Raw genomic sequence first — 26,858 nt, forward strand, 5'->3', positions numbered from 1 at the left:
TCCTAACACATACTAGGCCAGCCAGTTCTTCCTGACCACCGAGTCTATGCCCAGGGGCACATAAAAATACCCCAGCAGAGGCACGAGGGTCTGGGAATATCCCAGAGACATGTAAGGTGAAGGAGGGAGTGCGTACCGTGAAAGGTGATGAGTTCTGAATTCCCAGGATGAGCAGCACCAACCTGGAGAGAGAAAGGCAAGGTCATACGTGTGAATCCTGTCCTGGTGTTTGCATGCCCAGGTAGCCACTGTCCCCTGCTCCGGGGGAGTGTGTGGCAAGAGGAACAACGTCATGGAGTCAGGCCTCCTGGCCAAACAACTCTGCAAAGGAGAAGCCCGAAGATTTAAGACAATCAGTGGTAGCAGGGTTGGTTTGGCCAACCGTGAGTATTGTTGGCGTTCTTTTTTTTAATCAATGGATTGATTCACATGAGAGGTCAAGCTAGTGGTGTATCTAGCCATGAAGCTGGGATGCCATTAGTTTGGCTACTGCATATGATCAGGAATGAGCACAATGAACAGGAACTGAGGGTAGTGGTAATCAATAACGGGAGGGTTATTATACTGCTCCAAGCATGAATCTAATATGGTTACGATAACAAAAGACACTGTTTTTTATTGGGCTAAAGAGACACTGTCAGCCTGTGTACCCTTAGAAGACCCTGTATGTTTCATTGCTGCAGTTTGTTATCTAGAAGCTTCTGGTCACTTAAGGGTCTATGTGTAAGTGATATGAGACATCAAAGAGGACACTGATAGATAGAAAGGGCTCAAGACAAAGACCAATCGTCTTCTCTGAGTTGCTTTCTGTGCAAAGCCTGCTCTTTACGACAGTGACCGTATGCTACTTACTGGAATCTTGCAGTGTGGCCGGGTTGGTATGGGGAAGACAGCCTGTGGGAAGCGAGGACAAGAGAAGTGAGGCCATCGGGACATTTGACTCGGGGTTAGGTCAGTTTGGTACCCACTCTCCCCTCCCCCCACAAGGTCTCTCCCCACTTACTCCTTTGATGTTAATCACTGCTCCAGGTGGTCCAGGGGGACCTGGAGGGCCAGGTAAGCCAGGTGGGCCCTGAGGAAGAAAGGCAGTTCCTGAGTTCAGGTGGTTGTGAGTGCAGAGGTGGCTGCAGGGTACTTTCCCCAGGTTTGGGGGACACAATGAGGAAAGCCGGCCCCGTCTACAGAGCATGTCTACATAGCTGACCTCATTGCATCTTCACAACAATCCATGGGGAAGACAGCAGAGCAAACAGGTGAGGTCCAGGGAGGAGAAGTGACCTGCTGAAGGCCACACAGCAACTTAGGGCAGAACTGAGATTCTGACTCCAAGGGCCATGCTCAGCTGATACTGAGTCCACCACCTCTCTACCAGCACATCCCTAGAGTGGAGCAACAAGTGAGGTGGGGGTGAAAGTTGGGATAGAGGGTGGTCCTTCACGTGCTATGGCACCTCAGAAAGTGCCTTATAAATGCAAAAATAAATGCCAACCTCTTGCTGGGTAGCACAGTTATTTTCAAAGCCAGGTCATCCTGGCCTGAATACCATGCAGTGTTTGCTCCTCTAAGCCTGGGTCCCAAGCAGGATGCCCCAGCAGGAGGGGCGAGGCTCCAACCCAGGCATGAGGCGTCTAGCCCACTCTGAAGCTGCACTGATCACCCTACGGGCAGGCATCAGTTCTGCTTTCCCTAGTAGCCCCGGCAGGCTTGATGGCTAGGAGTTACTTCCCCAATGCTTCAGTACCATTGTTTGTCTGGGTTTCTGGACGCACAGAGCAGAGGCAGAGTGGTGCAAACGGAAACAGCGACAGATTTAGGTTGGTGACCTTCAGTGAGTTACTTAACTTCCACAGGCCCCTGTTTCCTCTTGTGCAAAACAAGGACCCCACCTAGTGCCTCTTAGGACAGTTATTACCAAGACTAAGATAATATCCTTCAGAGCACCTGGTAATGTGTCTGGTACACAGTAGATGCTCAACGAACCTTGGCTTCCTTATTCTAGACCCTTGTTCCGTGCTGATGCCTCCAGTGTCTGCCATCCTGTGAGGCCCCGCCTAAGTAGCTGATCTCGCTTTGTTATTCACTCCCTAGCATCTACGGAGCCCCTGGGGATGTGCAAAGCCCTGAGACCAGGTATCACCCAAATCAGAAGACCTGGGATTTGAAACCAGGTTTCCTGAGCATGCGCACTTGGTGGTCTCCCACCTCCCTCTGGGGTTTGGACCAGGAAGCTTATGCTCCATTTCATGAAGGGGCTTTGGTGGGAGGAACCCTGAGCGTGAGCTGGAGGCCAGAGCTGGGCTGGAGGACATTTGGAAGTGGCAGGGGAGGAAGAAGAAAAACTTTCCTGAACGTTATGCCCCCAGGTCTTGCTCCCTGGTCCTGGCACTCTCTCCCCTGGACACTGGCCGTGGGGCTCTGGCCCCAGGGTGGTGTGGGGCTGGAACGAGGGCTGTGGCACTCACCGGCATTATGACCCCGCGGTCTCCTTTGGCACCCTTGAAGCCATTCAGTCCTGGGCGACCCTGAAACCCACAGAAGATGCCTTAGTAAAACCACTGCCCACTGGCCAGCCTGGCCCACGTGTCCTCTCTCACATCCAGTCCAATGGACACCGACACCTACAGGTCGTCCGGGGAGGCCAAATTCTCCTTTGTGTCCTGGCGGTCCTTTGGGCCCCTAGAGACAAAACAAATACCAACCAGATCAGAAAAGAACAGAAACTCAAGGGCCAGATGGTAAGGTTTTGGGGGGGGGGGCACCCCACCTGCCATTGTGGGCAGTGGTGACGGTGAACCACCGAATGGAGGAAGGAGGGCAAGGAGCAAGTATGAGGTACCCACCTGCCTGGCTCCTTGTCGCCCAGCCTCTCTGTGCTCAGCTGGAAGCACATGCTCAACCCATCACCGCCCCGCACCTTCCTGTAAGCTCTACCCCACCCCAGACTCTGCATCCAACCCTCTCAGACAGTCAGGCTAATGAGGGAACCCAGGTAGCCAGACGCCGACCAGCTCAAAACGTGGACCTTTGCCCTAGGCCTTATGTCCCAGGGCTCTCCACGGTCCCCATTGGAATAATGCAGCCCTGCCTCTCCCCTCATCACGGCCCCACCTGGTAACCCGTTCCAGTAACTGGTTTCTGCTTTGTTCCTACCTGTCCCTAAGGACCAGAACCTTGGCCTGGCACCCCACTTCTCCTGCACCCCCATTTATTCCAGGGCTGGCTTTCTATGTCCACATGCTTCCAGAGCCACCGCCCTGTTCTGAGCTCCTGCAGGAACCTTCATGCCTTCTGATATACGGGGTGCACGCAACGCACCACCTCTTCCCAGAACAAGCTCTACCTCCAGGCCACGCCTTCCCACTCCTGTAGCCAGTCTGCCCTGTCTCCCAGGAGAGTGACTGGCTTAAGCCTGGGGCCCATCTGCCTGTTGCCATTAACATAGACAAGTCATGCCCTGGAAAATAGCAATTACAGACTGAGTTGAAACAGGCCCTGCGTGTAAAGCACCCAGCCTGAGTTACTCTTAGGGAAAGAGAAGCAAGGACAGAGGAGTTAACAGGACATGGGACACCAGGTGGTATGTTCTAGTGCAGAGCCCCTCACACGTCCATGTGCATCGGTGTCCCCTGGGATCTTATAGAAATGCAGACCCTGTAGGTCTGGGGTGGGGCCTGAAGCTCTGCCTTTCTCCTGAGCTCCTAGCTGATGCTGGTGCTGCTGATCCAGGGGCCATGAGTAACAGGACTCTAGTGAGTTTGTAAGGGAACTCTACGCTGCCCTAGTCACAGGGGCCACAGCTGGCCCACACGGCACCTTTATGTAAATTAGAAGAAGATACCCCTTTACTGTGTGTGCTTGGCAAGCTATGCATAAACTGGACTGTGGTGGGAACAACTTCCTTGGTCACCTGCTTGCTGCATACTGTGGCCAGCACTGCTAATAACTATAGGTGTTTCCCATAGTATTGGATGTTAGTTAAGTGGTTAATCATGACTCTCCAAGTCTGCCTTGGCCTTTAGCCTCTCCAGAGCATCCATTCTGCCTGGACCAAGGCCTCAGAAGGTCCTGTGAAGAAATGCACTGTGGATGTTATGGGCTATTCATCAAGGACATGCGCCTGTTAGACTCATGAGGCTGGATCTGAGGCCAGTGGAGAAAGGACCTACATTGCTAGAGCTAGAGCTCAAATCCAACTTCAACAACAACAACAACAACAACAACCCAGCCTAAAAGTCTCAGAAGAATGAAGGTATTGTAGATAGTGGGATGTAGTGGCCAAAACCTGGGTTCAGAGTCCAGCAGGCTGGGTTCAGATCCCTGTGTTGCTACTTACAAGCTGTGTGACAATGGGCAAATTACTTAACCTCCTTCACCTCCATTTCCTGCTCTATAAAACGGGGATTCTGATCATCACCTCTGAAGGTGGCGAGGATGAAATAAATGAGCTGTGTGAAGAATCAGTACAGCATCTGACACACAGTGAATGTTCTACGAGTACACCTGAATTTTTTTGTTTGTTTTTTGGGGAGGAGAAGAACAGGGAAGTTTAGGGTTCATCCTAGGGAACTGGTAGCTTACAAACTGTTCAGCAGCCCAAATGGATTATAGATTCCTGGAGTAGTAAGTAAAGAAAGGTGCTACGCTGTCATCTAGTACTAACTCAGTACTCTCCCTTACTGATGGGAAAAGGGAAACCCAGACAGAGAAGAGGACTTGCTCAAGGCCTCACAGCAAATGAGCAGCAGACCCATATCCAGAACCCACAAAGCCCACAGCGACTTTCTGGCTTCCTTTGAGGGGTTCCCTGGGCAGTGGCAATCTTTAGCTGGCAAGACCTGTGACGTAACCGTGAGTGCTCACCACCATCCTGTTCTCCTCTCCTTCCTGGACACACAGCTAAGCCACCTTTCTGAGGCCCCACCCACCCAGACAACTGGGTTCTGGCCAGTAGAATGTGCTAGAAGTGATGTTCCTCATCTCCCACGATCTCTTTCCACCTCCTCAGCCTTGGCCTACCAGCTGGACTATGTCAGTGTGGCTCTGAATCCACAAGATGGCAGAGTCCCAGATCACAAGCATCCTGGGTCCCTGAGTCACTTCTTGGAGGGAACACGCCCAACTAGGAACAACCACAGTGGTTGTTTATGCAGCTGTTGTGTTAAGCAACTGAGATCTTTATTTAATTGCAGTCAGCCTACCCCAACACACATATTTTGTCACATCCTTTTTATTTTCACAATTGGGACAACTAAGTCTAATTAAACTAAAGAATGAGAATTGCCTCAAACCCCAGTCCAGACCCAGCGGAGAGACACTCTGGCTTACCATTGGTCCTGGGGCTCCGTGTGCTCCAGGTTCACCCTGAAATAGGGAGACACAGACCAGTCACTCAGAGGAACGTAGTTTGTGGCAGAAACAGAGGTGGGATCCCAAAGAGGATGGGTGCCTTCAGGGTCTGGTGACATAATTACCTTTTCCCCCCTCAGCCTTTCCAGAGGAACGTCTCCCGTCAGGATGGCGCCCGCCTCTCCCTTCTCGCCCTGCAATTCAGAGAATTTCAATGAAGTTGGACTCCTCCTCGCTGCCTTATCCAGAGGCTCCCCAAGGCCTCTCAGTCCCACCGCCATGATTTCTGCTACCTTCATCCCAGCCCTCCAACCCCACTGCTTGGCTCAGACACGACCCCCACAAAAGGCTGTAATAGCCTCCTAAGCAACTGACCGTTCTCTGCTTCATTCCCTCCCCTCCATGCACTCTCACAGGCTGGGGCGCTGCTAGCCTTCCAGAGCTCACAGATCGACAGCCTCACTCTCCAGCAACCAGCCCAACAAGGTCCTCCCCACCTCTTGCTGCACAGCATCCCCGGGAACCTCTGGCTCCTAATGTATTTGGTGGCTCGCTTTCCTAACAACTTGGCTTGAGATCTGTTCCCACCAAGAATCCTTATTCCTGTTAAAAGTTCTGAAATTGGGAAGGGGATGAAGGTACGGACACTAGAGGCCTCTCTCAACAAAGGGCCCTGTGTCTCCATGTGGAACTCAGGCTCCTGTGCAACTGGACCAGGCCAAGTTTCTCCGTTGTTAGGAAACAGGGGAGGTGGCAGGAACGCAGTGTCCAGTCCTCATTTACTAAACCAGAAGGCTTCCAAGAAGATATATGTCCCAAGCAAAGGCCAGGCAGAGAAACCTTCTTTATCACTCCGAGGCTTTGGCCCCAGATTCCCATGCTGGCCCCTGGGGAGCTGGGGTGACCACGTCCAACTCTCCCTCCAACGGGCCAGAAGCAGCCAAAGCAAGCAGAGCAGCCTCTTCTCTCCGACCCCCAAGCCCACACCTGATATTAGGGTCTTACCACTCCGCAGGTGTGGAAAGGCAGTCCTGAGCACGCCAGCAGCAAGAAGAAGCAAGTACAAAAGCATTAGAGGCAGAGCAGGAGAAAGTGCGTTTTCTGTTAGGACGGGAGCAGAGCTGCCTGGGTGTCCAAGGTGGCAGGGGTGAGGGGAGGGTCCCTCCAGATCCATCTGACCATATCCCATAGAAGACAGAGTGTTTAAAGCAAGAGCTGCTATTCCCAAGCCAGGCTGCCTTGGACCCATCCCATCTGCACAGCCTCTGGCGGCAACATATCCCAAGACATCACCCCATGTGGCACCAAGCTGAGACCCCTTTCCCCTGCACACTGAACTCTCCACCTCTTGGAATTATGGTCCAAAGACACTGGAGGCTCCTCGTTGGGGCTGGTGTGGAATGGTGGTGGGAAGGAAGAGAGAGAGAAGCCTAACACTCCCTAGCCATCCCTCCTCTTAGGGATACCCCACCTCCTCGACTACCCAAGGAAGGCTCAGGAGTCGCTCCCACTGGCTTTGCACGGACCTCCGTGACAGCAATGACCACACTTTCTATCGGCTCTTTGTATGTCTATTCCTCTTATCTTATTTCTATATCCCTAGTGCTCCATACAGGAATCTGGCTGGAATGGATAGAAGATGGACGAGCTCATAAATGGATGGGTGAATACATGCATCCACCCCAGGGTCTTTGCAATCTGTTTATGGACATCATTTCCACCCTTATCTATAAACACATCGGGGAAGCTAATTCTCAGAGGCACATGTGCAGGGTACAAAGGCCAGTGCAGTACTCTGGAAATTCCCAGGACTTGTTCTGCATATCAATATTTATCCCAAAGATTCCGGACCAAAACTGCCATTAATTACACATGCTTTCATCCAACAAGTCTTTCAATGTCATTGGTGTACCAGGCTGTGTGCTAAGAACTGGAACTACAGAAAAAGAACTGGCTGACGTCTGCCCTGAGGGAACGCACACTCTCATGGGAGTGCCCACCAGGCAGTTAAGACAAAGCACAGCACATGTGATGACACATTCAAGGGAGTGTTGGTTGAGTCTTTTCCCAAACTCGGATGAAAATCAATTTCTCCACCCACAACCCACCTTCACTCTGGAGGAACCTTGAGATTATGAAAGTTAACAGCTGGAAGAGTGATTGCTAACAGAGAGCGAGCTTCCTTTGGGCGTGAGGAAAATGTTCTGAAATAAGGCAGTGGTGATGGTTGCACAACCTTGTGACTATACTAAAACATGAAGTTTACAATGTAAAGGGGTGGATTTTATGGCATGTGAATTATATTTCAAATTAAAAAAAAAAGTGAACCCCTACTTTCAGCCAATAGCAATGTTTAGTGAATTCTGGAGTATGACCCCACCCAGACATCTGGGCCCCTCGTACCTGTTCTCCTTTGAGTCCTGGAAATCCAGGAACACCGGTGTCTCCTTTTGGTCCTCTAGGGCCCTAGAAGGAATCATTTGTTGTTGGTTAAGATTGAAGAGCTTTATCCAAACGGAAGTATTTTTTTCCAAAAAGTAGAAGAATTCTCCTGGTAGATATAAATCATGATATTTTCCTGGTCTAGAAATTGTGGTCTGGTGGAAAGAAGACAGCACTGAGCATTAGGAGGCCTGGCAGCCCTCTGCCTCTTTGAGCTTTGGGTTTCTCCAAGGGGCACTATGGAAATAGCCCGTTCCTGCTGCCTCTGCCTCTGCTTGGGTCCTCCAGGCCATCCTGCAGCCCACCTTACCCCACCATTCAGCTTCCATGACTCCCCTCCCTGCTGTGGCTCCCTATTACCTGTGGGATGAAATCGCAGCTTGATACCCAAGCCCATCCCAGCCAGAATCTGGTCTTTCACTCTCCCTCCCCTGCCCCCATCGCCCCATACCACCAGAAGTGAGCCTTTTCCTTACCCTCTCCACACTCCCTGCTGCCTTTGCACTTCTGCCCATGCCATTCCTCCTGCATGAATGCTCATCTACCCCTTTGTAGAGCCAAATTCTGCACACCCAAAGGTGACCTCTTCCCAACTCCTCCGATACTTACTATTTGTGACTATGACTCCTATGACTCCTATGACTTTTGCCCCCAAAGGCCTTTCAACACTATTGCTATTTGGCTTTTCACAAGTCCCTGTCTTGTCTTCTGTGTTAAAGGGTGAGATACCCTGCAGAACACTTTCTACACAGAAATGCACTTTCACCTTCCGTGGTGGAAGCCCGAGAGTGTGGGGCACATGGATTTAATTATTGGATGTCTAGTCTATGCTTCCCATCTCCCAGCCCCCATTGCCACCATCCTCTCTCTGTAGGAACTTTCTCTATTGTATCGACTTGAAATGCTTGGCTTGCATAGGAAGCCAACATGCACAGGAAGCCAACCATTGGCTGGCTCTTGGGTAGAGAGATGAGTGACCCAACCCTCCACAAGATGGTTACAATGCAGTCGAGGAAGAAAAACAAGGATACAATTAACTGTAACTCGAGGCAGGAAAGGACCACAGCAAAGGTGAAAATACAGCCCCATGGCACTGACCGGAGGGAAAGATCCCTCCAGGTGGGGGCCACCAGGAGAGGTTACATGAACAAGATGACACTAGAGCTTGGTCATGCAGATGGAGAAAGGCATTCCAGGTGGAAGGAACAGAATGAGCACAGCAAGGAGGCCCAGAAGGAAGACAGTTACTGTGGTACTTACTGGAAACCCTGGCAGCCCAGGCATGCCATCCGGGCCCTGTGATACAACAAAGACAAAGCAGGTGGTTGAGGGGCAGCATTCCAGAGCCAGCAGGAGTGCTGCATCTCCACAGCTCACCCCTCTCAGCACCTCCCAAAGACTGAAGCATGTTCCCACACTGTGGGGCTCATGATCCATTTTTGCCCAAGAGGATGCTGAGGCCCAAGAGAGAATGGAACTGGACAGTCACACAGCTGGCCAGTGGCAGAGCCAGGAACTGTGCTCAGGTACCCAGGGCCCCTGCTCCTCAGAGCCAGAACTCTCTCCACTGTAGCTGGCTGCCTCCTTCTCCGTGAAATCGCTCAGCATCTGAAAGCTCTGGGGTGATGAATGCTTCACTGGGCTGTGATAAACAGCCTCAGAATACAGGTTCCTAAGCTGAGGAATGGGGCCAAAGGCTGTTCTGGGCTGTGTGAGGGTGGAAGTGGGGCATGTGAGTGAGACTCAGGTCTTTTCCCCAGGTAGGAGCGAGAATTTTAAAGGACCAGTCATCTGAAAGGCCCTGGGATGCAGTGAGTTTGTGGTTCACTCCACATGGGGCCAGAACTCTTCTTTCTGCCAGCCCAGATACCCATATACCTATTAAAGGCAGAATATACTATATAATAAAAGCGTAATATGCAAGTCGATTGAACAACCGAATGACCAGTGGATGGGAGGCAGGGCTGGTGAGCAGGTGGCGTCAGGCCAGCCAAGGTGCATGCCAGTGTGCAAAGGGAGGGGATAGTGATGGGGGGAGAGGGGCGTGGCAGCGATGTGGGGGGCGTGCCCATTGGGTAGCCGCTCCCAGCCTGAGCTGTCCCCTGATCAGCCAGCCCGATTGTCTCCCACAGAACTGTCAGTTGGTAATCCCCTCAGGGCTCCCAGACTGTGAGAGAGTGCGAGCCTGGCTGAGGGACCCCTACTCCGAGCCTTTAGTATATGTATATGAATATGTATATGTATATGTATATGAATATGTATATGTACTAGTTTATGTACACACACACAGAGAGATATTCAGATGGCAACAAGTTTATCAATATACTGTATACACAGTGAGGTGGAAAAGTATGAGGGTGCTGGTTGGACTTGAGCCTTCCCAGGGAGGGAATTGCCCTGAGCAGTAAAATCCTGATCCTCCAATAGGGATGAAGGAGCCCTGTGGGCCTGGACTTGCTGAAAAGGAGAGGGGTTGGGGAGGAAGGAAGGTTCTAGGGGTGGGAGCAGGGCAATGCAGGCAGACAAGGCCCATCTTAGAATGGAGAAGTGGAATCTCCAATTTTAGTCTGTGTTTTGCTTTAGTATCAACTCACTAACACCTAAACCTCCAATAGTCTGGGGAAAACCAAGACCTCTGTGAATTGACTTTTGCTTGTTAGCTCCTTTGCTTTAGGGTTTGATTATTGGGGTGCTCTGGATGATTTTAGTAGAAATCAGGGGAAGGAGGCCCCATTGGCTATAGCCCGAAAGAGACAGCATAATGACCTGCTAACAGGTCACTCAGCAGCAGAAGATACCAGCTGTAGAGGAACCTCCAGATGTTTGCAGAGGGCACTGGATGGTGGGGTTCAGGCCACCCTCACTGGGGACTGCTGCAGTGGGTGGCCCCGCAGACATCTGGACTGCACAGCTGTGGAAGTATAAGCCTCAACCTCCGTGTCAGCTACACAGAGTGCCACAGTCTGCAAAGCAGCCTCTTATAAGCTGCCCCCAAACTAGTGAGGTGTTATCAGAGGCTCAGAGTGGTGTGTAGCAGAGATGGGGCTGGAACCCCAAGGCTTCTACGGCTAGGGCTCTCCCCTCTGTCCCCAGCTGCCAGGAGCAGATGTGGAAGATGCAATGGGACTCATCGCACAGGCTGTGGAGGAGGCTTCCTTCCTCTTAAGTCCTATTGTGCCGTGGACCGAGCCCGTGGACTTGCAGAAAACTAATGTAGCTGCTGTGTGTGTCCCTGGGGTCTCAAACGGGCCTGGGAAGACTAACGAGAGTCACGTTCCCTCCTCTTGTGCCCGTTTGCCCATTAGCACAGATAGGTTTCTGTAATCTCTTCCTGTTCCATGAAATGAGATCGTGTAAATAAAAGCAGGCCCAACGCGCTGCACAGACGTCAATCGGGTTATTATCTGTGATCCTCTGATTTCCATCGCACACAGTTGTGATGCGCGGGACTGGAAGCTTCCTCTGCACTGGACAACACTCCCTGCGTGATCAGCCTAATGCGATAGCAGCTTCTCAGAAATGCAAACTCCTTCTTTCACTCGACTTTGATATCAGTCTAGCTCTAGGCTTCAGCTGCTAAAAGGGTTGCAAATCAGCCCGACCTAGTTTCAACAGGGGTATCTGGGTAGGAACCTCGCTCTAGGGGCAGCTGCGGATACATACCGGAGGCCCAGCGAGCTCGGGAATGTCGGAGAGGTTCATGGATCCATGGGTCATGTTGATCAGAGACTGGAAGGAGAAAAACCAGACAATGAGACAGAGGGCGGCACATGTTCCACCATGTTCCTGGCAGCGAGGCTTTAATTAAACTCAGCCAGCATGGCAGAATGTGGGCAGGCTGATGACACCCTAATCCCACTGCCGGTACACGCATCCCTCCCACTGCTTAGGAAACAGCCCGGAGCTGCCTTATCACTTTCCTCTTTCAGTCAATCTTAAAATTGCACAACACACGAATGCCTTCTCTCTTTTAAAAATTTACAGAAAGCTTGTAGTGTCATTTGTGTGCATATGCGTACGTGTGTGTGCATATATGTGTGTCCATGTAGTTATTTTATTTTTAATTTTTCAGTTACAGTCGACATACACTATTATATAATTTTAGGTGTACAACATAGTGATTAGATATTTATATCATTTATAAAGTGATCACCCCAATAAGTCTAGCACCAGACATAGTTATTACAATGTTATTGACTATATTCTCCATGCTGAATTGCCACATAGTTATTTTATACAATGGCATCAGGCTGTAAGTATTCCTCTTCACCTTGCTTCCCCCCCCCCCCCCCCACTCAACCTTATAGCACGGAATTCCTTCCATGTGGAATTTGGGGGTTTAGGCATTTTTAGTTTTAACAGATCGCCAAAGAGCTATCTAAAGGGGTCATATAATTTACATTTCCACAAAAGCAGGTGGGATTATCTATTTCATCACACCCTTACCCACACTTGATATTTTAAATCATATAAATATAATACTTTTTTACTCTAGTCATTTTTTTCTAATTATTTGGGATGTTTTGACTTTCTGTCGATTACCATATAATGTAATTTCTCTCAGAAGGGCCATGATTTTTAACAAATGTGATATCCTAATAAACGTAAACGGACCATGATCTGCTCCAAGCCTACAGTCCAGTCACTCTCTACCCACTCTCATGCCGTGGACACACACACACACACACACACACACACACACACACGTAGTCTATTCTGTGTTTTGCCTCAGAGTGTCCCTGCCACCTGAATTCCGGAAGTCATGCCCTCTATGCTTATCTAGTAAAATCATCCTTAGCTTTTAAACCCCTGTACAAAGACACTTCCTCCAGAGAGTCTTCCTTGATTTATCATATCCCAAACCATCTTTCCTCCTTTGCGTCCCCTCTTATGTTCCTTTGCTTCTCTGTTAAAGCCATTCTCATGACTGCAAATGCTGCCAACCAGCAGACAGTGTTCTGGAAGCACCAGGGGAGAGAATAGTGGTTCCAGGGTAGAAACAGACAGGAGGGGCATGCTGGCAGGGGGAAACTCCAGTGCCAGATGCTAGCCAGGTGCCCCTTGTATAACCAGCAACACTGAAGTTGTGGACAATCTTCTTTCCCTTAGCAAAGGCAGAAAACAGCCATGTTCTGACCTGGATGATACTCACACTAGGCAAGACCTCGATGCGCCCTGGTGGTCCCCTGGGCCCAGGAGGTCCCACAATGCTGTCTCCATCCATCCCTCTTTCACCCTGGATACAATGGCGAGAGCGGAGAAACAATTCACTGTGCATGGATAACGCTCCCAGACCAGGCGGGACAGTCCTCACACCCCACCTCAGACCTGTGACCTCACCTTGATTCCCGGGTCTCCTTTTTCTCCTTTGAGACCCTGGCAAAATAATGAAACAAAGGTCTTTGTGTGTTGTTGTTGTTGTTGTTTTTCTATTTACTTTGCTCACTCTCTATCTATCCTTGGATCTTGCCATCTCTCCATATTCACTAACATGGATTTTGTCTCAGGCAAGGGGACCAAAAGATGAAGGGAAAATTCCCCATCCCAGAGTCACAAGGAATACCCCTCAGAGGGCGAGGAGACCAGTCCTCTCCCAGCACGGGAATGGGGCGGGGTGTGCAGTTCTTGACCCTGAGTCTCAGAGCCGGCATCTGGAGGATGGGGAAGGTGGACTTCTCCTGGGCTGAGTGCTCAGCTCTAGGTCCCATGCGATAAAGATAATGAGGTTCCTAAGGTTGGCCCTCTTAACAGCAGGTATCACAGCAGACAGACAACACTGCGGCCTCCCTGGGACTAGGTGCATCAGGGAGGAGCACCCTCAAGCACATACAAATGGGTCAAAGTATGAGTATTGAATTGGGTAGCAAGAAGGAGGCAATAAAGCAGAGATGCTGAATGGCGAGGGACTGCAGAGAGGGTGGGAAAGACGAGAGAGAGAGAGAGAGAGAGAGAGAGAGAGAGAGAGAGAGAGAGAGAGAGAGAAAGCAACTCCCCACAGGATGTTTTGTGCAAAACTTCTGTCCTGTTCCTCAAAGAAACACTTGGTCAAGAGCACCTAGGCTCCCATTGCACAGCTGGGAGCTGGAGGCACAGAGAGGGTAAGTTATCGAAAGTAGCAGAGCCAGTCCCCTCGCTCCAGCTCGACAGGCCTCCAAATGAAGTTTTCAAAAGCCCACCTTGCCCAGCCAGTGTGGCTCAATGGTTGAGCGTTGACCTATGAACCAGGAGGTCACAGTTTGATTCCTGCTCATTGCACATACCTGGGATATGGACACGATCCCCAGTAGGGGGCATGCTGGAGGAAACCAATCAATGATTCTCTCTCATCATTGATGTTTCTATCTCTCTCTCTCCCTCTCCCTTCCTGTCTGAAATCAATAAAAATATATTTTAAAAAGTATTTCAACCTACATTTGGTCCTGAGATTCTGGGTTCCTGACGTAGTCTGATGTTTCCAGAGCCTTCAATATACTAAGGAAAGAAGAAGAATGAGAATATCAAGCCCAATTCCTGAGCACCTACTAGTGCCCAGTGTGGTTTGGGACTGGAGCTTGGGGTGGGAATCAGCACAGCCCCTGCCCTCAAACCGGGGTTCAATCTACTGGTCTCCCCAGTAATCCTTAGGGCATATTGTTCTTCAACCACAGAGGGGGTGAACGTACCTCAAATTCAGGTTCCATTGTACACTCGGGGCCTGGGGGCCCTGGGGGTCCAGGAGGCCCTGGGGGTCCCATGATGCCAACTTGTCCATTTTTCCCTGGGCGTCCTGGTGAGCCTCTGTTGCCGGGGTCACCCTGTAGGGAAGAGGTCAGGCTGACTCCCCAGCCCTGGGTTATACACAGAAGGAACCACACGGACCCCGAGTCAGAAAACCTTCAAGCTTAATTAGGCTGCTGAACCTGACGGTTACTGCTTAATGGTACAGAAACAGCTGTCTGGCTAATTGACATTGTGCCCGACAGGCTGAGCACACGTGTGTGCAAGGGTGAGGAAGGAGAAACACCGCAGGTGACTCGCTCCCCTCCAGCGCCAGCTGTCCTGTCTTCCCCTGCAGCCCCTCTGAGATGTTTCTCTCTGCCTCACGCACTGATGCCTTCAGTGCTCCAGCCCCACAGCCCGATCACAGTAAGCCCAGAGAAAGAGAAGGAAGGAGGGAAAGCTTTTCTTTTCCTTTTTACCTTTTCACCGACTGAGCCATTAGGCCCTCTTGCTCCCTGGAAAACAAACAAACAAAACAGAGTCAACAGATCCATTGATATCTCTCTCTCATGAGGTGTGTTTAGAAGAGAATTTAGAACTATGGACGCTTAAGGCACAGGCTATTAAAATAAGACTCTTCCTCTCTAGGTTTTGGCCGATGTCTCAAAGCTGGGTGCATTATGAGAGTTGTCAGTTGCAGGCAAGCCATGCTGAAGGCTTGTGCGACCCATTTTTCATGATTAGCTCATCACCTACCTCAAGAGTAAGGAGGAGTTGAAGTTGAACCATGGGAGATCACAGAGGAAGAATTCCCATGGGGAGCCCTCAGTGCACTGGGCGGTCGGTCCCTTTCCCCACCCCTCCCAGATGGAAGTGAAGGGGCACTTCCCCTACTCCAAGCCAAAGGAAGGGGCTTCGAGAACTTGCTGCATATTCACTAGACTTTTGGAGATTTGTAGGACGACTGACTCTCTTTGGGGAAAAAAAAAATCCAAAGACCAAAAGCTGGCTGACATGGCCCCAGAACACTAAGCAGGTGACATGTCCACTTCCAGCAGACACTGTCCTACATTAGGGGACAGCAGTTGGGGTTCTCTCTGACGACTCATGAGGAAACCTTAAAAGCACCCTCAAGGGAATGAGCCAGCAATCGCAGGGCCCACAGAAGGCCCTCACACCTGATTATGATGCCCTTCGCCCCAGGCCCATCTCCCTGAGCTAGATTCCCTTTCTACACCCATCGCATAGAGATGGCGGAGTAGACAGTTCCAAAAGTCATGCTAAAAAATCAGAGGGTGAGTCACACTGAATCTGAAACAGCGAAGAATGCGGAAGGGAAAACAGGTGGAAAGCCAAGGCCAGAGGCTCCAGTCCCAGAGAGAAACCAGGGGAGAGAAGTGTCGGGCAAAGTGGTGCTGGAAGCCAGGAGGAGGGTGTGGCTCTGTCTGGGACATGGTTGAAATTCTGGAACAAGGCACAGCCAAGGAGCCCTGCCCATCTCCCCTCGCCTCCCACTCCCACTGCCAGTCCAAGAACAATAGGAGTTATTTCCTGGAACCAAAAGATAGGGCAGCGGCCCAGGGGTAGGGGAACCCTGAGAAATCTAGGGGCACCCCAAACTCATAAGATCAGCTGCTGAGGTGCCTGCCTGATGGCACATCCTACCCCTCCCATCCCCTTCCTGAAACCCGGATGTCCCAACAGTAGCTACTGCCCAACAACCCAACAATCTGTAAAAACACACACAGAAAACAGACCAAGAGGGAGTCTAACTTTGAAAGCAAACCCACAAACAAAAACACCACACATCTGAGGGAAGGCAACAATGCCAACAATGGAATGTATGCGCCTGAGGGGACAGAGTTAAGAACACAATCCAATCAGAGTCTAAAGGATCTGATATATAGTCTCAGGAGGATACTATGAAGTAAGAAGAGTGGTTATGGAAAAGAATCAAGTAGAGATCTTGGAAATAAAAATATAAAACCGTTGGAAGAAAGAACAGGATAGAAGGCCTGAACAACAGAAGAGACACACCTGGAGAGAGAGCAACGGAAAGACTCAGGTGACGGAGGCCCTGCGTGTGGGGAGACAGTGTTTGGGCCCATTCCACCGGCTCACAGATTCGGGGCCACCGCTTTGGAATAGGAGCAGATCAGGTTGGGGACGGACGAGCTCTTCCTATTCCATGAGCGGGTAGAGTGAAAAGTGGGAGCCCCAGGGAAAAGGGTCAGCAAAGACCTCAGACTCCCCAAACGGTGGCGGTAGAGCTGTACTCCGTCCCTTTCTGAGAGAACCGTGCTAGGCTCTGCACTACCTTGGAATCCCAACCAGCACGACTGCAAGTCTAGTGGCGACGGGGAAATATGGCGAGATCAGTTACAACAGAAACCCAGGGACAGAACCAGGCGCAGGAAGGGGTGCTGCATATGGCAAAAGCATGGTTTAGGATGATTAGTCATATCAGCTCATTATGCTGACTGGATTTGCTAAGGTCGTTATTAGACATCCTCACACAGGAACATCAAAAAAACAATAAATTCATGGATTCATTTTTTTTTTTTTTCTGTTGTGGTTTCTGAGACAGCACAGCTTAGTGCCTGTGGGTGCCTGTTGGTTTTGCTCATGATGTTTGTTATAACGATAATTTCAACACACTACCGTGACAAGGGACTGCGGTTTATTTAGTTTCACGGAGGCCTGCAATCCTGATTTTGTACCAAACATGGCTGATGATGAAATAAGGTATAAAATGGAAAGTCAGGCCAGTATCAGAATGTTTCATTGAAATGTGTCGTTACAAGCTCTAAACCCATGACTGGACCCTAGTCAAGAGCAGCGGGCTGCTCAGGGTCCGGAGCAGTAAGTACCCTCTCTTCTCTTTATTAGACGAGACCCAGAGACTCGCTCAGAGCCACGTTGGGATTACGTGGCGAAAGGTAAGGTAACGATGATTTACTGACACTTCTCTCACACTGTGGAAAAGATAATGCAGACACTGACATTTCAGCAGCTCAGTGAGATGACTCCAGGCCACTTTCTCGGAGCTTCACGTTCCTCAGCAATTCTGGGCACTGAAGAAAAGGTCAAAGCACACACTCTTTTCTACCTGGTTGTCCTAGCATCTTTGGAGACTGAAGAAGACAATGAATGATTCAGATTATGAAAGAAATGCCCTAGCCAGTTTTGCTCCGTGGCTAGACCAGTGGTTCTCAACCTTTCTAATGCCGCGACCCTTTATTACAGCTCCTCATGTTGTGGTGACCCCCAACCATAAAATTATTTTCGTTGCTACTTCATAACTGTAATTTTGCTACTGGGATGAATCATAATGTAAGTATCTGTGTTTTTCCGATGGTCTTAGGCGACTCTGCTGGCAGTTCTCAACCTGTGGGTCACTGCTGTGGAGCCTCTGTTTGGAAGAACTATTGCTGTAGAACCCTCTCCCTTCCTCTCCGAAATGTATTTTAAATATATACATTTAAATGTATTTTACATATATACATTTAAAAATGTATCATTGGATCTTTTGTTTGTTATATCCCTGAAATTATTTTCTTTAGCATGATTTGATTATTTTATATCCAAACCATGCTCCTTGGTTTACCTTTTGTTTTTTGTTTTTTTGTGTTTTTTTAAGGTAAACATCATGGGTAAGTTTCCCCGTGAGCTCTCTGGATGCAAATTTGCAAGTTCTTCTTGAGTTTGCTTCTGCTTTTACTTCACCAGGAAGCATCATATATATTGTATATACACAGGGTGACAAAATTAGGACTCATAGCAAACTTCAGGGGGAAATGAGACTTGTCTTCAACAATTACATCTGAGCTAGCCTGCTGCTCCGGGCACGGCTGCTTCCCTGAGCAGCTGCTGAGCGCGCCCGCAATGTGTGTGTGCGCGGGTGTATGTGTGCGGATATGGGCGTGGGTATTTTTAAGTGCCAGACGAGTGTGTGGGGGTTTGGGCGGGGGTTGGGGGTGGAGGGAAGGAAGCTGGTAAGAACAGGGAAGATGAGTGTAGGTCTGTGATGTTTCCTGCAAAATTTAATTTCTTATGAAAGAGTCGGTACATGGAAAATGAGTTCTATAAAGCCTGGCAATTATTTCTTTTTTTTCTGAGAAATGAGCTTTCCACGAAAATCCAGTTACTGGTTCAATTAAAATAAACATACTTGAAAACTGACAGAAACTGGAAATGCAGCTCAGTGAGGGTGGTGGCATGGAACAGTCAGGTAGGGCATACAGAAGCCCTTGCCCTCCTCCCAGCTGGGAGAGACCCTCCCTCTTCCAAACCCCAGGAAAACTCAAGGCTCGCCACTAGGAGGTGGTCTTATCTTTATTGCCCTCCTTGGTGGTACATGGCTGATCTCATCCACCGGCCTGGGAACACCGGGGGAGCAGGAACCCCGCCCACAGCGCAACTAGAGGCTCACAGAGAAGGAAGAGAGTGAAGGCAGGCAAGACTCTGGGAATGGAAGATGAAAATGGCACCTGAAAGAAGTTGCATCCATTCATCCAAGGTGAACAAAGGCCTGTGCTAGGTTTTAAGGATTCACAGACAATCCTGGGACTCTGTGTTTGTCAGGGAGAGGGTAGGAGCGGACAGATAAGCTAACAGCGGTAGTGTCATTGGCTCAGCGGGGTCCCAGCAGAATAAATACTGTGCCAATGGGAAGTGGAGGAAGGAGGGGTGCTTTCTGCTGGGAAGGAACCTGGGAGAGCTTCCCGGAGGACATATCTGAATGGGGCCGTGGAGAACGAGGGAGGGAAAGACACCGGAGACAGAGAACACCATTGGCAAGGTCCAGGAGGCTGTGGGGAAGAGCATTTCAGTAAGGCTGGCTGACTGGAGGCCATCTGAGGGCTGGTGGGGGGTGGAGGTCGGGAAGAGCCTTGAGGGTTCTGCACATAGTTATGGTTTTTTCCTGGGGGCAGTGGGGAGACAACGATATTTTCTCCTCGGAGAGGGCAGTGATGGAGGGGACCCCACTGTAGGAAGTGGCCTGGGCAGGTGGGTGGGGCTGCGTTGCGGGTGGGAGCTTGGGGCACCAGTGAGGAGCCTGATGCCGCAGTGCTCATAAGGAGAGATGACAGTGAGGCCAGGATGGACAGAGGGCGAGAGAGTGGACATCAGATTGGCCGGTCCTGGCGCCGGACAGATCGTGGCCGAAAAGGGAGAGGAAGGGAGTCGGAGCGGACTCTGTTTCTGAGTCCGTGTAACTGGCACCTGGTAGTGCCCTTCACTGAGCTGGGGATGCGCAGGAGTGGGCAGGGTGGATGCTGAGTTCAGGACTGGCATAAAGAGCCCTGGGCGGAGACAGCAGCAGAGAGGACCAGGAAGGGGTGAGAGAGGGTCTTTCACAGAAGATACAAGGTCAGATTTAGAGGTCAGAGAGGGGCGGTGTGGGCCTGGTGGCTGCCACCTTCCTCTTACCTTCTCCCCTTTTGTCCCGGGGCGGCCAGAGGCTCCGTCAAGTCCAGGCTGTCCCCTGGGGCCCTGGAGAACATCAGTGACAATCAACCTACAACATCATCCTTGAAAAGAATCAAATACAGAGTCTTCCTACAGAAGGAGGCCAGGGTCGGGAGGACCCAGCAGGTGAGGCTGGTGGCTCCAGGGCCTGTGCCTGGTCTACGGCGGGATGCCTGCCTGGCCAGCGGAGGCTGAGCACCTACAGACGAGGGTCCAGTGTCGGCTTCTGCGGAGGAATGGGGCGCAGGGTGGGACTAGATGCTCTCTGAGGGGCTCCTACCCCAGGCCTATAATTCAAGGATCCCACGTGAGTCTGCGTTTCCTGCATGGACTGACTAAAGCAGCAAAACAATGTGTAGGATGATGCTTTTCTTAGCTGCTGCTTCTTGTGAGTCTGAGCAGTGACTTGCGGGGGACTTTTGTTTACAAACATTAACTGGCTGCTCACTCTCCATGGGGAGCTTAGAGAGCATGGGGGCCTGCCTTCTGCATGCCCCTCCCTGGCTGAGGAAGGCCTGTGGCCACGGGGTGGGGGGGCGAGTGAGGGGGGACTTCAGCAGCTCACCCGGGGCCCAGGTTCACCGGCAGCTCCGTCCTCTCCAGGAGATCCAGGGGGGCCCATGAACACATCCGTTCCCGGTTTCCCTGGAGTCCCGGGTAAGCCAGGTGGGCCCGGGGGGCCCGGGGGACCCTGAAACATAGGCAGTCTGTTAAGAAACATCAGAGGAGCCGAGACCGGTTTGGCTCAATGGATAGAGCGTTGGCCTGTGAAATGAAAGGTCCCGGGTTCAATTCCGGTCAAGGGCATGTACCTTGGTTGCGGGCACATCCCCAGTAGGGGGTGTGCAAGAGGCAGCTGATCGATGATTCTCTCTCATCGATGTTTCTAACTCTCTATCCCTCTCTCTTCCTCTCTGTGAAAAATCAATAAAATATATATTAAAAAAAAGAAAAAAAGAAACATCAGAGGAGGGGATACAGGTATACTGAGCACATACGTTCTCTCCATTCTCTCCATGGCTTACAACCACCCTACCAGTAGAGACGGGTGTGCCCACTTAGCAGGTGAGGAAACTGAGGCTCAGGGAGAGGATATCACTTGCTGAAGGGGTCACACACAGAGCTATTTCGTAGAAGAGCTGGGATTTGAACCCAGGTCTTGCTGAGCCCATCTTATCATGCTTTCTCCTCAGGTGTATGCACACAATGAAAACCCAAATCACTGGAATCCTCACTTTCTGGTTAACCAAGAGGTCAGTCACACACTGCCTGTTGTGCGAGCTCTTGTTGTTAAAAAGCCTCCTGCAATGTGCTAGTCTCTTTAGCCTCTGTCTGGGCCGGCCAACCCCATCAGCCTGGAAGATCCACGCAGCGAATCCTAAACCCTTACCACCCACAGCGCGTGGGCAGGGCTGAGTGGAGCCATCTGTGTGGGGATTCGGCACAGGCGCCCCAAGGAAGAGAGGGCGCTGAGGTTGAGGGCAGGGACAATGGTGTCCACTGTGCCTGCTGAAGGGAGGTACTCCCTGGGGGGCAACTTAGGGACAGACCAGTGGGGGGCCCAGCCTTGGGCCGGAGGCCAGAGAAGCAGGAAACCCCGGAGGGAGAAGAGGAGTGGAGAGGAGAGAGGGGGTGGCCTCTGGGTAGGGAGGGTTTCAGGAAGAGTCTGGAAGCCAAAATGAGAAACTAGAGGAAAGGCCAGAAGGTCTCTAATGTAGAGGTGGGGTGGGGGCAGAGCCAATCTGTGGAGGTGACGGCCATGGACACACCTGCTGGAGAAGACTGCCAGGGGAAGGAGGCGGGTGGAGAGGTGGGGTTCTGAATGTAAACCTAGGCTCTTACTCACTGAACAAAACTATCGACGTGGAGAAATGTATACAAAGATATACAATATCATGAACTCCCGGGAGCCCACCGCCAGCCTCAACAATTATTGATGGTGGCCAATCTGTTCCGTCTGGTGTCCGCCCTCTCTCCCCTACCCCTCCCTCCCTCCTTTTCTTTCTCCCTCCCTCCCTCTCTCCCTGGGGAAGGCCACCCAGGCACCAGGCTGTGTCACCCCTCACACTCACTCTTAGCAGCTCCTCACTGGGCCCCAGGTCACCAGAGCCCGAGCCGACTTCTGGGTACCAGCCCAGGCCAGAGCCCTCGGCCTCTGCTCCCACCTGCGGAGAAAAACACTCTCACAACTTTGTTTCCACTGCCACTCCCCAAGGACAGCCACAGCACCGAAAGTTTTCCCACATTCTGCAGCTCTGTTAACTTCTGCACCTGCCTTTCCTTCCAGCCCTTTCTCCCACTCTGCAGCTACCCTCCTCCTCACCACCTCCCGGCTGTGCAGTAACACGCAACTGTCCTCAAACGTACTACATGCTTTCACATCTTCGCCCCAACCTCCTTTCTTGCTTTTCAAATCCCTACTCATTCTCCAAGGCCCATTTAGTGACCACTCCCCCACCCCATTTTCAGACAGAATTTCTCTCTCTCCTGTGTTGAGGTCTCGATTTCATGCCAGGACCACCTGACTTGAAGTTCAGTTGTGTGTGGTCCATCAGCCACTCTAGACTAGGACTCCTCTGGGTCAGCCCGATCCCGAGACACCTCTGGATGCCCAGTGAGTTCTGGCACCAAGAAGGCATTCAGCACATACCTGCTGAATGCCTTCAGTTCCTCCAAAGAACAAAATAAAATCCCCTAAACACCCTTCTGGTATTTACCTAACATCTAGCCGCTGCTATGTCACCAGCACCCAGCAGATAATAAGTTCTATTTGCCAAACTACCTGAGAAGTGGGATGACCTCATGGGTACCACTGTGGAATTTGCTGTTCATCCCACAGTGGTACCCATGAGGTCATTCCATTTCTCAGGTGGAATGTCTGATCATGTCTGAAACGGGGTGGTTATGGACAGTGCAGGAAGCAAAAGTAGAGAGTCCAGACACTAAAACTCATCTCTACTCAACTGCTGGGAGCTCTGCCCTTGAGCAAACCTTTAACTCCCTCTGAACCTCATTTGCTCAGTAACTCGATATAACTAATTTGTTGAGCATATACTATATGCCAGGTAAAGTTTCCCATATATTAACTTATGTCATCCTCACAACAATTCAAAGTGTAGGTACTATGATACCCACTTTATTCTTGAGCAAATAGAGAGAGAGAGAGAGAAAGAGAGAGAGAGACAGAGAGGAAATTTGCTACAGTTTTGTTGCACAACTAGTCTTAGATGCCTCTCTCACTCACTGCCTTGGGTAACAAAAGATTTAAAATTATCCTAAAGACTTTCCAGAGTGGATGCTCTCTTGACTGCCCTTACTGTGCCTTTAAACCATTTGCTCAGGAATCAGGGCATCCATTTCTATGCATCGCAGACTCCTGCACTCAAGGGTGATCTCTCTCCATTAGTAATATGCCAGGATGAAGTACTGCGTGTTTGTGTCTCCTTTTCTCCTTTCTCTCTCACCCTCACAAGTACCCAACCCACATTCCCACTCCCACCCACACACACATACCTCTCCTCTGAGAGCTTTCACAAATCCCACTGGAAAAGTCATAAGGGGATGGTGGAAACAACCCTCTCGGTTCTACCACTCTGCGGCAACAACTGCTCACATTTAGGGAGGGTATTTCCTTCCAGGGTTTTTGCGTGTGTCTATTTTTAAATAGTTAAGACCACACAATATGCTCAAGTTTATAACCAGCTTTTTTCCCACTTAACATTATGTGGTATTTTCCCCCATCATAAAGTACTCTGAATAAATATAATTTTAATAGCTGCATATGTTCTGTTAGTTGAATATATTTTAATTCAACTAACCACGGTTAGCTAGGTAAACCATGTCCGATTTTTTTTTTTCTACTACAGACAACACACTGAAATCCTTGCACGTATCAAATGCTCCTTGACGATGGGTTCTTAGAAGTTTCTGGGTCAACAGTATGCAGTTTCATGGTTGCTGATATGTGCTGACAAGCAACTTCCCAGAAGGAATAAACCCAGCAGCACTCCCACCAGCACAGCTGACCTCCCCACGCCCTCCCCACGTGCCAACTGCCCAAAGCAGAAAACACGGTGGGCCTAAGCACAACTGACCCAGTTTTGTCAACATCTCAATGGCTCAGAGGAGAAGAGGGGAGAGGGAGGAGACAATCACAGTCGAAAAGAGACTTAAGAGACACGGCAACCGAGCGTCACATGTAGACCTTGTGTGGATCCAGGTTCAAACAAACATCAGTAAGATTTTTTTAAACTCCGGTATCAGACCACAGGAAAGAACCACTGTGAAATGGATAATGGCATTGTGGGTAAGGAAAAAGCAAAAGGTCCAGATCAACCTATTAGCAATACACATGGACAGGTTGGTGAGTTAAATGAGACGATGTTTGGGATTTGTTTTCAAATATTCCAGCCTCCTCTCTGCTCTGCTCCAAAAGGTGGGGGTAGGAGGTGGAACGCATGAAGCACCATTGGTGCGATGAGTGGACCTCCCAGCCACCCTCGTTCACAGGCAGAGAATGAGGCCCAAAGAAAAGAAAGGATGTGTGTGAGGTCACACAGGTGCAGCCAGAAACTCCTGTTGGGAGGGGCGTGATCCCCTCCCCACACACACATCTTTGATGCTTCCATTCCCTCTGCAGTCCCGGCCCCAGGACCCATCTTTCAGGCTCCCCACCTCCAGTGTGGGGACCTCCTGACATTGGAAATGGGCCTTTGCATCTTTGGTGAGCTCTGCCTGCCAGAAAGCTCTCAACGCATGGGACACGAAGCCAGGTGCCCTAGATTTATACCTCTTGCTTTTTCCTCTACAAACTTCCGCTTCTTTGTGTGTTCCCCAGGTTGTAGGCCCCTCGAGAGCCCAAACTGGGTGGTTTGCAAACCAGAAGGAAAACGCACCTGAGAAAGCCAGGGACAGGCTCCTCCCAGGATTTCAGCCTTTCCTGCTCTCCTCTGTAAACTTTCCCACCTCTGCACCACTTACTGACGACGACGTGACTGGAGGGACCGCTGTGGCAGGAGTGACCGTGGGTATGGGCAGCGGGCGCCCCTCGGGGGGAACACTGCCCGACTCCTCCGGGCCAGCCCCGGACAGGGGCTCCTCCGTGGTGGCTGCTGCCAAGTCGTCTTCATTAGGACCCTGGAAGCGAAACCCAGACAAGGAATCACTGTGGTGCGACGGGCACACTGCTGCCTGCCCGGGAGTTTGGGTGACTGTCATTTCTGTGGGACTAGCCCAACTTCAAAACCCTCACTGAAACCAGTTTGGCTCAGTGGATAGGCTTCGGCCTGAGTACTGAAAGGTCTCAGGTTCGATTCCGGTCAAGGGCATGTACCTTGGTTGTGGGCACATCTCCAGCAGGGGGTGTGTAGGAGGCAGCTGATTGATGTTTCTCTCTCATCAATGTTTCTAGCTTTCTATCCCTCTCTCCTCCTCTCTGTAAAAAAATCAATAAAATATGTGGGGGGGAAAAAACAAAAAACAAAAAAACCCTTTCTTACTGACCCCTGTTCTTCTCCCTGACACATCCACAGAAGCACGCACTCCCCTTCTGAACGACGCATCTCCACTAAGCCCCCATGCCCAGTGATGGGGCAGCCACTGCCCCCTCCTCCCAGCCACCCCTTCCTGCCTTGGCCATTCGCTCTGAGAGGGTTCTTCCTGGACAAGCTAGGAGGTAGCAGGGTCAAGACAGATATCTGCTCCCCTGACGCCTCTGCCATGCTCCCTCCATGGAAGGAGCTGAAGTTAGTGCCTCCCCCCGCCACCCATTGGCGCTCTGACAATCTGGATGGGCATTTGTGGCTGGGAAGGAGGCAGCTGCTCCTGTCTCAGGATGCTGCCCTCTCTGCCTCCCATGAGCCACAGAGAATTCGAGGGGAGGGGGAGTGGGGGGGAGGGAGCACTTACAAACGTGACCGCTTGCTCAGGGGCTGCTGTGAGTGTGCCAGGAGGGGGGCCACTGGTAGGAACCTTGCTGGCTTCTTCCTCTTCCTCATCCTCGCAGGTGCTAAGGGGCATTTCTGCTGCTGTTGTCAAACTCCCTTCACTGACCGGGCCCTGAAACAAAACTGGCGTGAGGGACCTGCCACTTGATCCTCGCCTCTGGATGGTGGTGCGTGACCGCAGGGAGAACACTTCCAGGCCACCAGGGAACTGGCCTGGCCACAGTGCCCCTTCCCTTGCTCATCTAAGACCTCTCAGATGGTCCATTCCATCTCCCAGGGTCCGCTCCAGGGCACCGAGCCTGCACATCCTCACTCACTGGACAGTCACCACCTCCACAGCCCTGCTGGGTAAGTTCGAGTTTTTACCGAGTCAAGGCTTGGCAGAACGGGGACCGGGTGCCTAGCAGCCTCACCTTGTGATCAGGGCTTTACCTTAGAGAAGTGGGGCGGGGAGTGAGGGATGAGGGTCGAGAGAGGAAGGAGAAGAGGAAGGAAAAGAAGGTGACGGTGATCCTTTGGTTCATTAAAATAGAACACGTAACTGTAACTGCCCAGGGGTGAGCAGACTGTCAGCTGGTGAGGACGTAGCCTCCCCACTGTAGAGTTTCAAGGCTGAGGTTAGGCCAGAGGTGAAAGGCTGGGAGCAAATTTGCGGAATGATTTCAAAGGCCAGCGCTGTGGCTGTGTGAGGGCCTGACATCTCCCTCTCATAACTCACTCAGCAAATACGCATCAAGTACCCGCCATGTGCAGGGATGATAACAGACAGATGAACGAGATGTATATAATCCTGCCTCTTGCAGCCTGGGAGTGAGCCAGAAATGAACTAGTCACCAAGTTCATTGTTCGTTAGAGTGATGATGAGACCTTCCGAGAAGTGCAGGTATGAACGTGTCTGTGGGGAGACTTCACAAATCTGGGCAGGCATTTCCCAGACAAAGTGGTGTTTAAGCT

General features: G+C 50.9%; 1 protein-coding gene across 4 annotated transcripts in view; it reads right to left on the reverse strand.

Annotated features, from left to right (window-relative positions):
• Window positions 1-26,858, reverse strand: part of COL15A1 (collagen type XV alpha 1 chain) — a 91,845-nt gene that overhangs the window by 15,717 nt on the left and 49,270 nt on the right. For 2 of the 4 annotated variants that reach the window (XM_084898696.1, XM_084898699.1), the window contains 20 exons: window positions 25,867-26,016; window positions 24,940-25,095; window positions 22,032-22,124; window positions 20,525-20,650; window positions 19,921-19,983; window positions 14,967-15,002; window positions 14,451-14,582; window positions 14,200-14,259; window positions 13,129-13,164; window positions 12,941-13,024; window positions 11,452-11,517; window positions 9,049-9,084; window positions 7,750-7,812; window positions 5,472-5,540; window positions 5,326-5,361; window positions 2,623-2,676; window positions 2,463-2,522; window positions 1,004-1,072; window positions 853-894; window positions 137-182 (listed from right to left, as the gene is read on the reverse strand). In XM_084898696.1, coding sequence (XP_084754822.1) covers window positions 137-182; window positions 853-894; window positions 1,004-1,072; window positions 2,463-2,522; window positions 2,623-2,676; window positions 5,326-5,361; window positions 5,472-5,540; window positions 7,750-7,812; window positions 9,049-9,084; window positions 11,452-11,517; window positions 12,941-13,024; window positions 13,129-13,164; window positions 14,200-14,259; window positions 14,451-14,582; window positions 14,967-15,002; window positions 19,921-19,983; window positions 20,525-20,650; window positions 22,032-22,124; window positions 24,940-25,095; window positions 25,867-26,016 — 1,477 coding nt within the window. Of the gene's footprint in view, window positions 1-136; window positions 183-852; window positions 895-1,003; window positions 1,073-2,462; window positions 2,523-2,622; window positions 2,677-5,325; window positions 5,362-5,471; window positions 5,541-7,749; window positions 7,813-9,048; window positions 9,085-11,451; window positions 11,518-12,940; window positions 13,025-13,128; window positions 13,165-14,199; window positions 14,260-14,450; window positions 14,583-14,966; window positions 15,003-19,920; window positions 19,984-20,524; window positions 20,651-22,031; window positions 22,125-24,935; window positions 25,096-25,866; window positions 26,017-26,858 lie in introns of all 4 variants that reach the window. The other 2 variants (XM_084898698.1, XM_084898697.1) reach the window with 1 other exon arrangement.

Source organism: Pipistrellus hanaki, assembly GCF_964339955.1.
Source record: "Pipistrellus hanaki genome assembly, chromosome: 11".
Classification (NCBI taxonomy): domain Eukaryota; kingdom Metazoa; phylum Chordata; class Mammalia; order Chiroptera; family Vespertilionidae; genus Pipistrellus; species Pipistrellus hanaki.